The following is a 15,075-nucleotide window of genomic DNA, read 5'->3' as shown; positions in this document are numbered from 1 at the left end:
GTTATGTAAAAAATTTTGTTAATTTTAATAGCTCATGGCTTGAAATGCCAGATAAATGAATTTTTCTAGGTCACAACATTTTGAGTTAAAACTCCATGTTCTGACAAAATGTGAAACTCTTTGAATACTGTAAGCAGTTATGTTGACTAACACTGACAATTGAAAAACAGAAGAATATCTGTCTAGGCCTTACAGTTTCTTACATGAGAAAAAAAAAAGACAGTCTCAAGAGAGCGGACAGTGACAGACTCTGCAAGTTGAAGATCAAACCACACGTACACTCACTGTGGGAAGTATTATAAGGTCAGTGGCCTTGCTACTTTAGGCACTGCAAATATTTTGGCTCAAATTCGGCCTCACACTCTGTAATTAGAAAGAACATTGCTGCTTTCAGTCTCCAGCCAAGGCACGTTTACTTGTAGTCTGTTTTATGAGGTTTTCATTGCAATTTGCACTGGGATCTCTCATATAAACCACTGCGGTAGGAGGGTATATACCCTGTTGATCTTAACAGAGGCAACGGACAAAGGAGAGACTGACAGTGACTTTCAACTAAATAGTCTTGTTTCTCCAAGGATTATCTTTATAGACTACTACATAAAGGGCATTTCAGTAAAACTACCATAATAGACATTTTTAAATGATAAAATACAGTAGACATTGATTCTTTAGTTAGGGTCAGTGGGATCCCAGAAAGACCATCAAGGGTATTCAAAGGGCTGGTGAGCCTGCTGAAATTATATACTAGACTGTGTGTATATACATTTTTCCAGGGAAAGGGTCCAAAGCTTACATTCTATTTTTAAACTGTCTGTGATACTCTCCTCCAAAAAAAGTTTTTTTTAAGATTAAAAACCATTGTTTTCAACTATAATACAAGAATAAGAAAATGTTCAGCATGTGTCCCATCGGTTTTTTTTTTTTTTTTTGCGGTATGCGGGCCTCTCAATGTTGTGGCCTCTCCCGTTGCGGAGCACAGGCTCCGGACGCACAGGCTTAGCGGCCATGGCTCACGGGCCCAGCCGCTCCGCGGCATGTGGGATCTTCCCGGACCGGGGCACGAACCCGTGTCCCCTGCATCGGCAGGCGGACTCTCAACCACTGCGCCACCAGGGAAGCCCCTCCCATCGGTTTTTTAAGGACAATAGAATCCACCTCTCTCAAGCACCGCTCTTTTTCTGACTCACCTTCTAGTTAAATATTAGCCAGATGGCCTTGGCCTTAAATTCTGTTTAGACAATGGAGAAAGTACAGGCTTCGGAAACAGCCTCTTGAATTCACATCCTGACTCAGCCACTAACTAGCTAGGTGAGCTTAGTTAAATGAGTTAACCTCTCAGAGCCTCAGTTTCCTTATCTGAAAAATGGGGTCAATCCTAGTACCTGCCTCTCAGGGGTGAAGCGCTGGTCGAGGAGATCATGCAAGTGAAGTGAATAGCATAGTTCCAGATCCTGACAGTAAGTACTTCATTGGCCCTACTTTTGAGAAGCTTTAGTGATTCACTAATAAAATCTGTAATTTTGAATATTTTTTATAATACAAATATCTTTTCATTACAGTAAAAATCATCACATTTTAACTGGTCTTTACCAATCATTATCAGTATTCAAACTTTAGACATCCATATTGTAATGCTTTACAGCTACATTCATTGTTTTGCTAAAAACTGTATATGTGCGCATTTTCACATTGTGATGTTTTTAACTCTGTAACTAAAGGAACAAATCTAAGATGTTCATTAATGCACAACAAACCATTAAAACATTACACCAATTTTTAGGCCACAATATGAAATTTAAAAAATATCTGAATAAACATAAATCGATATATCGGGTTTATATTGGGTTTATATGCCCAGGAAACATAAAACACATACAGTTGTATGGGCTATTTCTCTTTCCTGATGAGGGTAAGAACTATAAGAAAATTAACAAATTTGATTGAAATGTTGTTCTTTTTCTCCACAGCTCTTGTAGTGAGATTTCTGACCAAACGGTTCATCTGGGAATATGATCCCACCCTCGGTAGGTCAAATTTTGTTTCATCCTTCTCTCTGATCAAAGTTTTGACCCAAAAGAGAGAATGACATTTTCTGTTGCAACGTTTTTAAGCATCTTGCAGCTATTTGGGAAGTGCTTTATCAAATCATGCAAAGAAGCCCTGTAAGAAGATGGATGTGCGTTGCATGCCATCTGTGCTTAGAACCCTGTGGAATTTTAATGCATAGAATGAAATCAGGTCAAACCAGAGACAAGGAGGAAATGGGTACAACTTGATGCTCTTCCATCAGTAAACGTAGCGTCATTCTAGTGGGAGAGAGAGGATGCAGCGGTCGTGGATAATTGGGTGTGGGAGAGAATGGCATGGGGAGGAGAGGGTAACAGTAATATAAAACTTGTGAATGCTCATTTTGGGAAAATGTATAAATAATCTATGTTTCTCCCCCTCTTCTCTCCAATGAATCTGATTTAAGCCTATTTAAAAGATAAAAAAGCAGCAAAAATTGATATCTCTGGATCTTGAAAGTAGCAGTAGTGTTAATGGATGAGGTATTCGTCACATGTATTTTTCATAGTCCAAAGCAGAGTACTTATTCGTAATCTATTTAGTTCTCATCTTCAAAATAACACTGAAAATCCATGGGTTCCAAATAAGCTACGATTTGACTCTGAATTAAGCCTTTGAGTTTTTGTTTGTTATGCTTTGGGACCTCAGTTGGTTTTGTAAAGGTCAACGTCTTTGAAATCCATATGAAGAGAGAGAGGCATACAGCATTTCATTACTGGGCACAGTGTCCCAGACAGAGCTGGCCTTACTCAGAATGATGAAGTGGGGCAAGGTGATTCCTGGTTTGTTTTTTGTTTTTGTGTTTATCACTACAAGGTTACACACATTTAGTTTAAAAGGGGGCTTTCTTTCCCCTTGTGCCTCCTTTCATTGCTTTCACTCATTCATCTGACAAGTATGTATTAAATGCCTCCTATGATGATTCTAGGTGCTGAGGATAAATCAATAGGCAGAGGGAGAAAACATGGGCTTTGGTTGAACTTACAGTCTAATGAAGAGAGAAGAGTCAAAAAACAAATATATACATGTCAAATAGTGATAAGCATTACAAAGGGAAACTGAACAGGGAAGGGGATAGAGAGTGAGCTTATATTTTATCTAATCTTTAACTTTTTCATCTATAGAATTAATTTTACTGAGAGGTAAAAGGTGAAGACCCAACATCTTTTCCAAATAGTTGGCCAACTGTCTTCCTATTATTTACTGAACCATCCCCACCTTTCCCCACTGCTTCCAATGCTGCCTTTTTTTCATACATGGGAGGCATGTTCTAGATTTGCTTTTCACATCCAATGCCAGTACCACACTCTTTTGATAATTGTATGTTCCTGAGAACATGGTGAAACCCAGTAGAGAAAGCCTTCCTTCTTTACTTTTTTTACAGAATTATCTTGGCTACTATCTCTAGTTTATTCTTCCAGGTCAATTTTTAAAACTCTATCATAACATGACATAATTTTTATTGGAATTGCATTAAAACTATAAATTACTTTGAGAAGATTCACAGCTTTAAGATATTTAATCTTTTAATCTAAGAGAACAGCATGTCTCTACATTCATTTTTTGCTTTTAAATAAAATGGTTTTCAACATCAATAATTTTTGACATGTTTTAATATAGCCACAATCTAATCTTAAGATGATATATGTGGATCTAAAAATGCACTTGGTTTGAAAAAATCATTCATTATCTATTGTTTGCCCCATCTAAGTAAATGCTTACTCTCCTCTTATATTTTTATTACTTATCTAAAGTTTTATAAAGATTATAGTCCCTGAGAATCTTGATAATTTATGGGAGTTTAATAGAAAAATACTAATTTTATTTAGCTGTACCAGTACATCTCAATGAAAGATGAAGCTTCTAAAAAATGATCTCATAAAATTTTTGAGCTGTCTCTGAATATGTTCTAGTAACTAATGTTACTTTTTAATTAGTCTTGGGTGAACCATTTTCCCTTTGGTTTTATTCCTTCTGAAAAACGACAGCTATTAATAGAAATCTCCCGCATCAGTTATCTGTAACTCGGGCTTCCTTCACTAAGAATAATGAAATTTTGGGCTTCCCTGGTGGCACAGTGGTTGAGAGTCCTCCTGCCGATGCAGGGGACACGGGTTTGCGCCCCGGTCCGGGAGGATCCCACATGCCGCAGAGCGGCTGGGCCCGTGAGCCATGGCCGCTGAGCCTGCGCTTCCGGAGCCTGTGCTCCTCAACGGGTGAGGCCACAACAGTGAGAGGCCCGCGTAGCGCAAAGAATGAAATTTTATTGAGTGACCTTGTACCGTGCTGCTCCAAAAGGATTGCAGTTGCTAGGCAACAAGAGCGCTCATCTGACTTCAGGAGTATCAGATAGATGACTCGCTCCCAGGTGAGGCTTTCATTCAGTCACCCTGGAAACTGGATGTGTGTGTCTGTGTGTGTGTGTGTACACTCATGTACTAGAAGTCACTAATGTTCTAGCCTACAGGAGTTTCCAATCCATCTGATTCAAGATGAACCAAGCATTTCCTGTATGTAACTTCATACTATTATTATAGAGTTTCAAAACCACCATCCAAAGGGAAAGCTACCTAGAAAGTAAAATGGCATATTTGCAAAGGACAGTTTTGAATTCTGAATGCACAGCCTTCCTCCAAAACATGGGGCCTTTTTTAACCTGTAACAGAATTATTGTTCCATGAGATGCTGAAGACGATGAACACCATTCAACATGTTAACAACACGGGAATATCTATTGCTCTGAGATAATTCTATAAAGAAAATGCTTGCTACAGATAATTCTTGCTTCAGATAATTCTATAAAGAAAATAGCAAGTGATTCCCAAAATTTAGATTTTTTTTTTTAAGGAGAGGAACTATCACAGGAATTCCAGTTAGGGATGGAGGCTCAGAGGCTGAGGGAAAATTAAACATTCTGGTGGCACTTACATTTCATAAAAGAAGGAAATATTATTAGCCTCCAAGTGTTTTGAAGGATATAATCTAAGAAAAAATTCAATCCCTTACATTGGACAATTTTAGTTTTCCTTAAATTTTTCTCATTTCCCCACGGACCAGTGAAATCTTTGTCAGAGGCCAGAGCTGGTCTGTGAATTGCATTCGAAAACCACCGTTGGAGCCTATAGGATTTGGGACTTGGACCACCTAACCAGGAAAAACCCCTGATTGATGGAGGTGGCAGCAGTGTTCTGGGTGCAGGACAGCTTCTGTGTTCTGATTAGATTCCAAAAAAAGAACTGAATCTCTACCTCTGAGAGTCATATTACCTTCAGAAAATGCTGATCATGGCAGAGAACACAGACAAAGGCTTAGATCGTGTACAGTTGTGTGTGTATGTGTACTTATGCTTGTTGGGGACAGTTGGAGAGAGAGAGAGAGACTACTACTACCTAGGAGGCACCCTACTCTGTGTTTGAATGGATTATGGTGTCTCTACTTGGTTAGTAAAGGCTCAGACAAGAGTGAGGGTAGGAAGTGGGAGACATATTGGACACACTGCCACTTTGATTTTGAGATTGGTTCTTCCTGCCTGCATTACAATTCCCTCTGCTTGGAAAGGTTCATTCTAAGAGAGAGACACACCTAGAACAAATGCTCTCAACTGGATACTAAAGCAGAGGTGCTCAGACAACTCACAGAACTATTTAATATTGGCACAGCAAGGAACTTTGAGATCGTCATTTGGCAAATAAGGAAGCAAGTCCAAAGAAGTAAATTTATCCAAGATTACGTGGCTAGTTTGTGGTTAGACCAGCAATAGAACTCCCGTTAGTACAATTCCCACTATAGCATAAATAAACATTACTGTCATTGTTACTGTACTAGCCAAGTGTCCATATTAATATGCTGAAATTTGCAGAAGAGCTAAATTAGTGAAAGGATTAATCACACAAAACATCCCCTTGAGCATCAGCTTCTTTTAGTATACAAAATATACTTCTGTTTATAAAATGGTAATGAATATAGGTTATAAATCATGTATCTCTCATATACAGTGAACTTCAGATATATGTTTAATATATATATATATTTAATATGCCTAATTCCATCTTGAAACTAATATTGACCTTACAGTATACAATATTTGGTTCACTTCAAAGTATCTCTTAAACAATCATTCTCCGTAACATTCAAGAAAAAAGACTAAAAATTATCATTCTCTGTTAGTATGAAAAAAAGAAAAGTGTTTCCACCCTCCAAACACATACACATTTATTCTCATGTTTTAGAATGAATAGTAGAATTTCACTCCAAAGTACTTAGTACATTTTTTAGAATTATCTTCGGATAATTCTAGCACACGATGTACAAGGTTTTGCCTCTGTAAGCAATGTTTCCACTGTTTTACATGTAGACATGGGTTCCTAATGAGAGAGAGAAGGGGCTTAAAGAAAAAAATGCTTCAAACGATATGAAACCAGTGTTCAGCTTAGATGAAATCACTGCTACCACCCGCTGCTCTGTCTGTGGCTAACATTCCCTCATTTCCTGCCTTTCAACGTTTCCGTTTCGGTTAACAAACAGCCAAAGAATCGCACAACTTCATACTTCATTATATTTTATTCCCCCCCTACTGTGACCTTCTGTGGTTGAAATACATATCCTATTTATCATGGGGGCAACTGAGAAAAATGTCCCTGTCAGACAACTTTTGGTGCAAAGAGATGGGCTAGAGCCCGGAACTCTTGTTTTCCAGGCTCCAGGGCTGATGCCAGTCCTTTCAAAGGGAAGGCAGCACAAAGGGCACTGCAGAGCAGTGGAGAGAGAAACAAAAAGGGCATGGATCCTAGCCGTGTGCTGCCCTCTGGCCTCTCCTCTTCAGGCTGGAGCACTGAAGATGAAAAGGAAATAACTGAGAGAAAACTCCTAGATGAGTAGCTACGGTAAATGGTATTTTAGAGCATTCAATTAGACAAAACAATAATCTCCCATTTAACATAGAGGAGTAGGGGATGGAGTGATCTAGAATTGAGAATCATTGTACATACCACATAGGGATTACGTATTATTGGAAAATGACAGGAACGTAAAATACACTTGTTAAAATCTATTGAACATAATCCCATTTTCATTTTTTAAAATGGAGGAATAGTGATTCACAATAGTATATTAGTTTCAGGTGTACGACATCGTGATTCAATTTTTTATAGATTACACACTATATAAAGTTATTATAAACTATTGGTTATATTCCCTGAACTGTACATTTATTTACAATAGCCAAAATATAGAAGCACCCTAAATGTCCATGGCCAGGTTATCATTTATATGTGGAGTCTAAAACAAAACAAAACTTCATTTTAAAATTTTATTTTTCAGCAAATACGTTCGCAATGGGCCATGCCTATGGCAATGGTCATTACACACGACTGATGGCAGGTCGAAGGCTAGCTTGGCTATAGCGCTGCTTAGTTCAGTTTCCTTTCTGTGGCTTCTATTTTGAGTAGGAGACTTGATTTACAACAAAATTACTTAAAACTGTGGTCAGAAAAGAACTGCAAAATAGTTGATGAGCTGAAGAAATGAAAGTCAGAAACATGAGACAGATAGAGAAGAAATGAAATAAAAACACTGGTTTACTGGCTACCCTGATGAGAAAGAAACTTCTAAGTTTTAGTTAGTTGCTTGGTTAGTGATTGGGTACCTGAAGTGCAAATAACTGAGTTAATTGAGTTAATACTTCCGTTAATCATGCTGCTGTTTTCCTGACACCGTGTCATGTGTACGTGAAGCCTTTATATTATTTCACTTTATTTTTCCTGCATCCCCTCTTCTGCCATTCATTGCCCTCCTCTTTCCCATAGGTACATAATCTAATATGGCTGCTACTTAGCACAGCGGTTCAAAGCCTAAATTCCTAAAGCCAATCTTCTGGGTTCCAGTCTCAACTGTACCTACCACTTAACACCTGTGTCACCTTCAGCAACTTATTAAATGTTGTTGTGCCTCAGTTTCTTCACATAAAATGGATCTGATAGTAATACATACTGCATGAACTATTTGTAAGGAGTAAATGAGTTAACATAAGTAAAGCGTTTAGAACCATTCATGTTCAAATGACAAGCAGTATGTGCTAGCTATTACATATTTTTTGAAAAAAGTATTTTTCTATATATGCATATACTTTAAGTTTATATACATTTTATCATGCTGTAGATCTACCTATAGAGGTAAAATCATGTGGCTTTTTTTCTTTAGTCCTTTAATGTGTTGATTGCACTAATAGTTATAAACACTTTGCGTTACTGAAATAAACTCTACTAGTTTATGATGTACTTTTCTTATTACACTGTTGGATTCAACTGGGTAATACTTTATTTAGAATTTTTGAATCTATGTTTAAGGATAAAATTAGGCTACAATTTTTTCTCTTTTCTCTTCATATTACTTTTGCAATACTTCTTGTTGGAGTTTGTGTAATGGGTAGCTATTCTTTTTTTTTGTTTTTCTAGAACAGCTTCTTTAATGTTTAATAGCAATCTCCTATAAAGCCAATTGAGTGCAGTTATTTCATTATGACAAAGAGAAATCTACAATCAGCATTTAAATTTCTTTACCCACTATTGATCTACTTGTGTTCTATTTCTCATTGCAACAATCTGTGTATTTTTTCTCTCACAAAATTTATCAAGTGTTTGAAATTTGTTTGGTATACAGTTCATAATATTATTTTATTTTTATTACTATTTCGCCAGAATGTGTAATTATTTCCCCTTTTTATGCTAAATTTTGTTTGATCGCACCTTCTCTCTTAATTTATTAGTCAACATTGCCAGATTTTTACCTTTCCTCCACCCTTTTTTTAAAAATTTTTCAAGCACCATGCTTTGGTTTTGTCAACCTTATCTAATGTTTTCTCTTTTACTTCTTTCCTCATATCTTCTTGGATTTATTCTGTTTTCCTCTTCTAACAGTTGAGTTGAATAATTTGCTCACTTTTTTCAGTTCTTCCTTTTTGTCATGTCATCATTTGGAGTAAGACAAGTACATTAGCTCACTCAAACCTGCCTCTGGTCTCTTCCCCTGCCTCCAACCTGATATATTGTTGTTATCTAGAACTGTAATTCTGGATTGCTTTTGTTGTAGTTTCATTGCTTTGCTTGGTTCCATTAGGATCCTGAATTCAGTTTTGCTGATGAGAAGCCCAGGGTCAATCTGAATCACATGCTTTTGTAGGTGATGGGCTTTTTTCCTTTAGATCCTTTAAATTTTTCCTCTTTGTCATTGATAGCCTTACATTTTGTTGTAACAGGTTGAGACATGGGACTTTTTTCCTTGTGTGTCCTGTTAGTTCTTTGTTAAAACTTATTTTATTGAAGTATAGTTGGTTTGCAATATTGTGTTAATTTCTGCTGTCCAGTGAAGTGATTCAGTTATACATATATACATGCTTTTTCATATTCTCTTCCATTATGGTTTATCACAGGATATTGAATATAGTTCCCTGCGCTATACAGTAGGACCTTGTTGTTTATCTATTCTATACTGTCAGTCCTTTTGATATGAAGTTGTTCAATGCCTCTCATCCTGGGAAATTCTCAGTCACTACAACCTCAAATATTTTCCATTCTTCTATGGATTTTATTCTCTCTTTGAGGCTGATTTTATAGTAGAAAATAACATGTCTATTTCTATTATCCATATCTCTTATATTTTACTTTCACATTTGCCTTCTTATCATTTACTAGTGCTTTCAGGGAGAGTTCTTCAACCTGAACTTCATCAACTTAATCAGTTATTGAGTGCTTTATGACAGTTGTTCTAGTTTTCATATAAAGCAGCACCATTTTAACTTCTGGTTTCCATTTCACGTTCAGGGGCACACTCAGCCACCTGATGCCCTTGGCCCTGCTAACTTCTCCTGACTCCAGCAGAGCTTGGGGACTACTCTGATATCATCCTACCAGCCTCCGGCTGGTATTGAACTGCTGCCATTTTTCTACCTTGAAGAGGCAACATGAACTCTGCTTTGTTCCCTCTCCCCTCCATGCTGCCCAGCCCTCCTCCATGTTGGGTAACTGTTCCTCACCAACCCCCAGTCACTGGGGTCCAACCACCTTCTACTGCCCCAAGGGTCCCTCATAGCTTTACACAGTCATTTTTTTACATGGATAGCCATCCACTTCCCTCTAATGTTTATTACATTCCTAGGGTTGAGGTCTAGATAGAAATGAACAGCTTCTGTCTATATGCCATCTTGTCTGGAACAGGAATTAACATGATTCCAGAAACTGGAGTTTTAGGAGTATGAAGGTAGAATGCACTTGTGGGAATCACGTTCTCATTTTAGGATGTAGAGGCCTCATTCTAGAAGGAAGAGAGCATCAGGAAGCTGGCCTCATGGGAGAATAAAATAAGAGGCAAAGACTTCCTGGGATGCACATTCCCTTATGCTATAAAAACAGACATACTCCTGTCAATAATTGGTAAGTCTAAGCATCAAATTAAATCATGCACTTATTTACCTTTTCACCTTCTTTTTCACCTTTCATCAGAATCAACCTACCGACACCAAGCAACCATTGATGATGAAGTTGTCACCATGGAGATACTGGATACTGCTGGCCAGGTGAATGAGGAATAAGCTAAAATATTTTCTGGATCAAATAAAAAATGAGATGTGCATAATATGAACAAAATTAAGATACTTTCCTATAATTAACTAATGATGCCTAAAGCCTTTTTAAATTTAATTACCTAGTTATTTTAAATACAATATTAACTTATTTGCAACAGTATTAACTTATTTGCATATGCATCCTTATGTAAATTACCCAGTATTCCAAAGGGGTTTTGGAAATATCATAACATTCACATAATATCATCTAGAATAGAATTGCCCACCGATATTTTGTGGAGTTGGAGAGATCTCCCAAAACTCCCATTGGAATGCTGTGATAAAGTTAAACAGATATCATTACTGGAGAAGTTCTCAGAGCCTTAATATGCTTATGTATAAGGTGAATCTTTAAGAAATTTACTATATATTATATTCTAAACTTGTATGACCTTAGAATCTTTTTTTGGAATACTTCATTTTAAGAATCCCTTCTGTAATATTCTTTTCAGACCTCACCACATCCGATTGAAAATTTGAGTCACATCACTGAACAATAGTAACTTATTTAAAAATGAAACTAACATAAATTTGTTTTGTAGCCCGTCGTTCTGAAATTATAAACAAGTTCATAGGTAGGTTTGGTTCCCAAGATTAGGCATGACCACTAAGAATGAGGGTTAGGCAGCTGAAGGATTTCATGGTGCTTTTCAGTTACTTGGGATCCCAAGAAGACTTGAATTAAAGTATTTAATCCAAGAAGTATACTTGCAGCTAATTATACAGTTTTCCTTCTCATCACTACCTGCTCCCTATATATGCTCTCTCCTTCCAGCACTGATTCTAAAGAGAGGCAGCAGGGAAATACTTGCCTGCAGAAATCATTTGAGCCTATAAAGGCAATGCATTTTCAAATCACACATGCTGCCTTCTTAGGAAGCAGGGATCACCCACTTTGAGAATCACTGCAAATGAGGTTCTGTCATTATTGGGACTGCATAATATTTGGAGGGTGTTGAGATAGAAAAAGAAGCCCAAATCCCCAGGCTTTGAGTTTGTCTCTCTATACAAGTTTTCACTGTTTTTCTGTCCTGGGGGCTAATTGTCTCTAATCTGAAGAGAGAAAAAAATTTTTAAAAAAATCAAAACCAGTTCACTATGCCGTGCCTCTAATCCTGATCTCAAAGGATGGGATAAGGTCTACTTGTCTGTTACCTACCGGCCAATTCTTTATTTGTGATGAAAAGTCTCAGAGGCAATATGCTCAACTAAGAGTATAATTTCTTTATAGTTCTTGGGATTACACACTTAACGATGTGGCAAGAAAAAAATCAGAAGCCGAAAGTTAGGTTCTATGCAGTTAGAAAATGTTTCGTTCCCTAAGTAATGCTTCTACTCTAAACTGATTGAGAAGGTCAGCTTGTTCAGGCAGACTACCAAGAAATTTTAATGACACTGAACATAAGGAATAGTCATTAAGGGATCACCGTTAGCATTTGCAGCATCTACACAGGGCAATTACTGCCAGGTCTCCCGACTGCCGTATTTTCCTTGCCAACAGGAAGACACCATTCAGAGGGAAGGACACATGCGATGGGGGGAAGGCTTTGTGCTGGTCTATGACGTTACTGACCGAGGAAGTTTTGAGGAAGTGCTGCCACTTAAGAACATCCTGGATGAGATCAAAAAGCCCAAGAATGTGACTCTCATCTTGGTTGGAAACAAAGCTGACTTGGACCACTCCAGACAGGTTAGTACAGAAGAAGGGGAGAAGCTGGCCACAGAATTGGCATGTGCTTTTTATGAGTGTTCTGCCTGTACCGGGGAAGGGAACATCACCGAGATATTCTACGAGCTGTGTAGAGAGGTACGTCGCCGGAGGATGGTCCAGGGCAAGACGAGGCGACGCAGCTCCACCACGCACGTCAAGCAAGCCATTAACAAGATGCTCACCAAAATCAGCAGTTAGGCAGCTCTGTTCTTGTGAAGGCCCTGCTCAGGTGGGTTGGGTAAATGGAAACACTTTCTTGCCCCTTTCCCCTTTTTCTCCCCCCAAATAAAATACTCCATTCCTTGTTCTGACTCTGGGAAACATCTGGGCTTCCCACTGGTCCCAGCCTCCCGTATGTTGGGAAGTTATAGAGTGTTTTAATGCAATTTCAGTGCTGACAATCTCTCTTTTGCCTGCTTGAATAAAATATGCTCTTTTGCAGTTTGAACATGTAATCACCAGATTCTGCAATGGCTGTGTTCATATTAAGCTATTTTTAGGCATCTTCACCTTGCTTCGATAGGTGGAAGTCTTTTCAAAGGCATTTTTAAATTCCATTCCTTGTCAAAGTCTACAAATGATCACCCTAAAAGTCTAAGATAATAGAAAATACAGTGAAAACACAGGAAGAGTACCTAAGATGTTGGACCAGGGAATAGAGCCTTAGTTTCTATTTGAAGTGAGGATTTTTCTGAATTATCTTAAATCATCTAGTTTTTCTTTAACCCTTGTTTTGTTCTTAAATTCAAACATGCTCTCACAAAGTTTTCCATTGTCATAGAGAGTTTCATTTCAATTTGAGTTGGTTCTCTCCTTGATCTATTGATCATTGCACCCTAATTCTTCTTCTGTGGCTCCAACAAGATTTAATTATAACAAAGGCAGCAGGACCCCTCAATTCAAATCCTCCTGGACCATTTCTCACCAAGCCCAGGGCGATGTAAAGACGAAAGGAATCTTTTCACCAAGCCCTGACTTTATTGAATGCTAATAGAGGATTTGGAATTAGAGGTGTCTGGTTCATTTCTCCCTCTGGTTATCATCTTAGAAGAAAGACAACATTCAAAACAACAGGAAAATTAAGAATGTGGCTTAACTACTCTTCCGTTGGGGAGCCCAGGCTTTGTGGCAGGCACAGTAAGAAGAACCAGCCTCTGATTCATTAAGTTGGCTATGTGGCTTCTAATATTTCAGATAAATTAATTCACTTAGGAGAATTCAGAAAAGGATGAGTGATTAGAGTTCCCTATGCCTGAATAAATGCGTATAAAACAGATTCTTATATTGAGAAAGTACAGTCTATAATTGATAAAGCTTTATGATTCTTTTTTCCCTATTATGCCCCCATATATCAAGATTTGGGCACTTTACTTTAGAAGAAAATATATATCTTTTACATATGTGTGTATTTATAAATGCATAGATATATGTATAAAAATTTGTAAGAGTTGGAGGCTTTAATTCACCAATGCATTTGGACAACTCAGTGTAACTGACTATTTTACGTGAATATAATAAAAAGCATAACTTTCACATTCTGTGACCTTCAGGCAGTCTTTCTTGTGATAACATAAAAAGTTTGTAGTTTTAGGAGAGACTTCAAGAGCTTGTTGGATTGCAGAGCTGACGAATCAGTGAACGTGATATAGAAAAGAAGCACCTGAACAGCTCTGTTCTTGTGAAGGTCCTGTGGAGGTGGGTCAGGAAATTGGAACCACTTGAATAGAATAATAGCTACATTTTTAGAGTGCTTAGGTGCTATTTTAGGCGCCTTATGTACTATCTCATCATATTCTCACAATACCCCTATGCAAGAGATAGTATTATGATCACAGTTGCAAGGATAAAGATACTGAGCCACAAGGGAAAACAAGTTTGCACAGCTATTTAGTGGGCAGAGCCGGGATTTGAACCCAGAGAGGCCAAGTCAGACAGTAGAGCCCATACTATGATTCACTATGGTATATTAGTAGGCTGAGATATGGCTCTTGTTCTTGAGCTGTGGAATGAAGACACAGGAAGGAGAAAATGTAGGGAAGACTTGTTTCATTTATGCTTTCATTCATTCATGAACAAATATTTACAGATAAACTGGGCATGTAACTTGACATGTTAGTCCATTTGATGGTTTCTGAGCTGAATCTTGAAGAATACAGTTGACCCTTGAACACTGGCGGGGATTAGGGGCGCCGACTCTCCACACAGTTGAAAATCTGTGTGGAATTTTTGACTCCCTCCAAAACTTAATTACTAATGGCCTACCGTTGACCAGAAGCCTTACCAATAAAATAAACAGTCGACTGACACATATTTTGTATGTTGTATGCATTATATACTGTATTCTTCCATAAATGAAGCTAGAGAAAAGAAAATGTTATTAAGAAAATCATAAGGAAGAGAAAATACTTTTACAATACTGTACTGTACTTATCAATACCGTAAGTCTACATCATCGGTTTACAAGATGAATCATCCGTCAGTACCTACAGCAATATTGTCTCATATGATACAAAACACTGTAGATGTAATACGTATTACTAACGCTAAATGTCAAAAATGGAAAGACCATGTGAAAAAGAAATTCATATTTGCTTCATGCATTGATAACGAGGAAGCTGCAATATGAATGCTTTATGGTAGCCTAGTGTAATCAAAATGATTACTTCACGATAGCCTAGCC

The 15,075-nt window shown here is 37.7% G+C and overlaps 1 protein-coding gene across 2 annotated transcripts in view; it reads left to right on the top strand.

Annotated features, from left to right (window-relative positions):
• Positions 1-13,933, top strand: part of RERG (RAS like estrogen regulated growth inhibitor) — a 104,704-nt gene extending 90,771 nt beyond the window's left edge. Inside the window, exons 3-5 of one of the 2 annotated variants that reach the window (XM_024733006.1) lie at positions 1,968-2,024; positions 10,563-10,636; positions 12,186-13,933. In XM_024733006.1, the coding sequence (XP_024588774.1) occupies positions 1,968-2,024; positions 10,563-10,636; positions 12,186-12,593 (539 nt within the window). In that variant the 3' untranslated portion in view covers positions 12,594-13,933. The remainder of the gene's footprint in view (positions 1-1,967; positions 2,025-10,562; positions 10,637-12,185) is intronic. The other variant, XM_024733007.1, reaches the window with a different exon arrangement.
• Positions 13,934-15,075: the final 1,142 nt, after the last annotated feature.

The sequence above is a fragment of the Neophocaena asiaeorientalis genome, unplaced genomic scaffold (genome assembly GCF_003031525.2).
Source record: "Neophocaena asiaeorientalis asiaeorientalis breed wild unplaced genomic scaffold, Neophocaena_asiaeorientalis_V1.1 scaffold150, whole genome shotgun sequence".
In the NCBI taxonomy this organism is placed as follows: domain Eukaryota; kingdom Metazoa; phylum Chordata; class Mammalia; order Artiodactyla; family Phocoenidae; genus Neophocaena; species Neophocaena asiaeorientalis.
The sequence above is the reverse complement of the archived record's forward strand: the minus strand, read 5'-3'. Positions and strand labels throughout refer to the sequence as shown.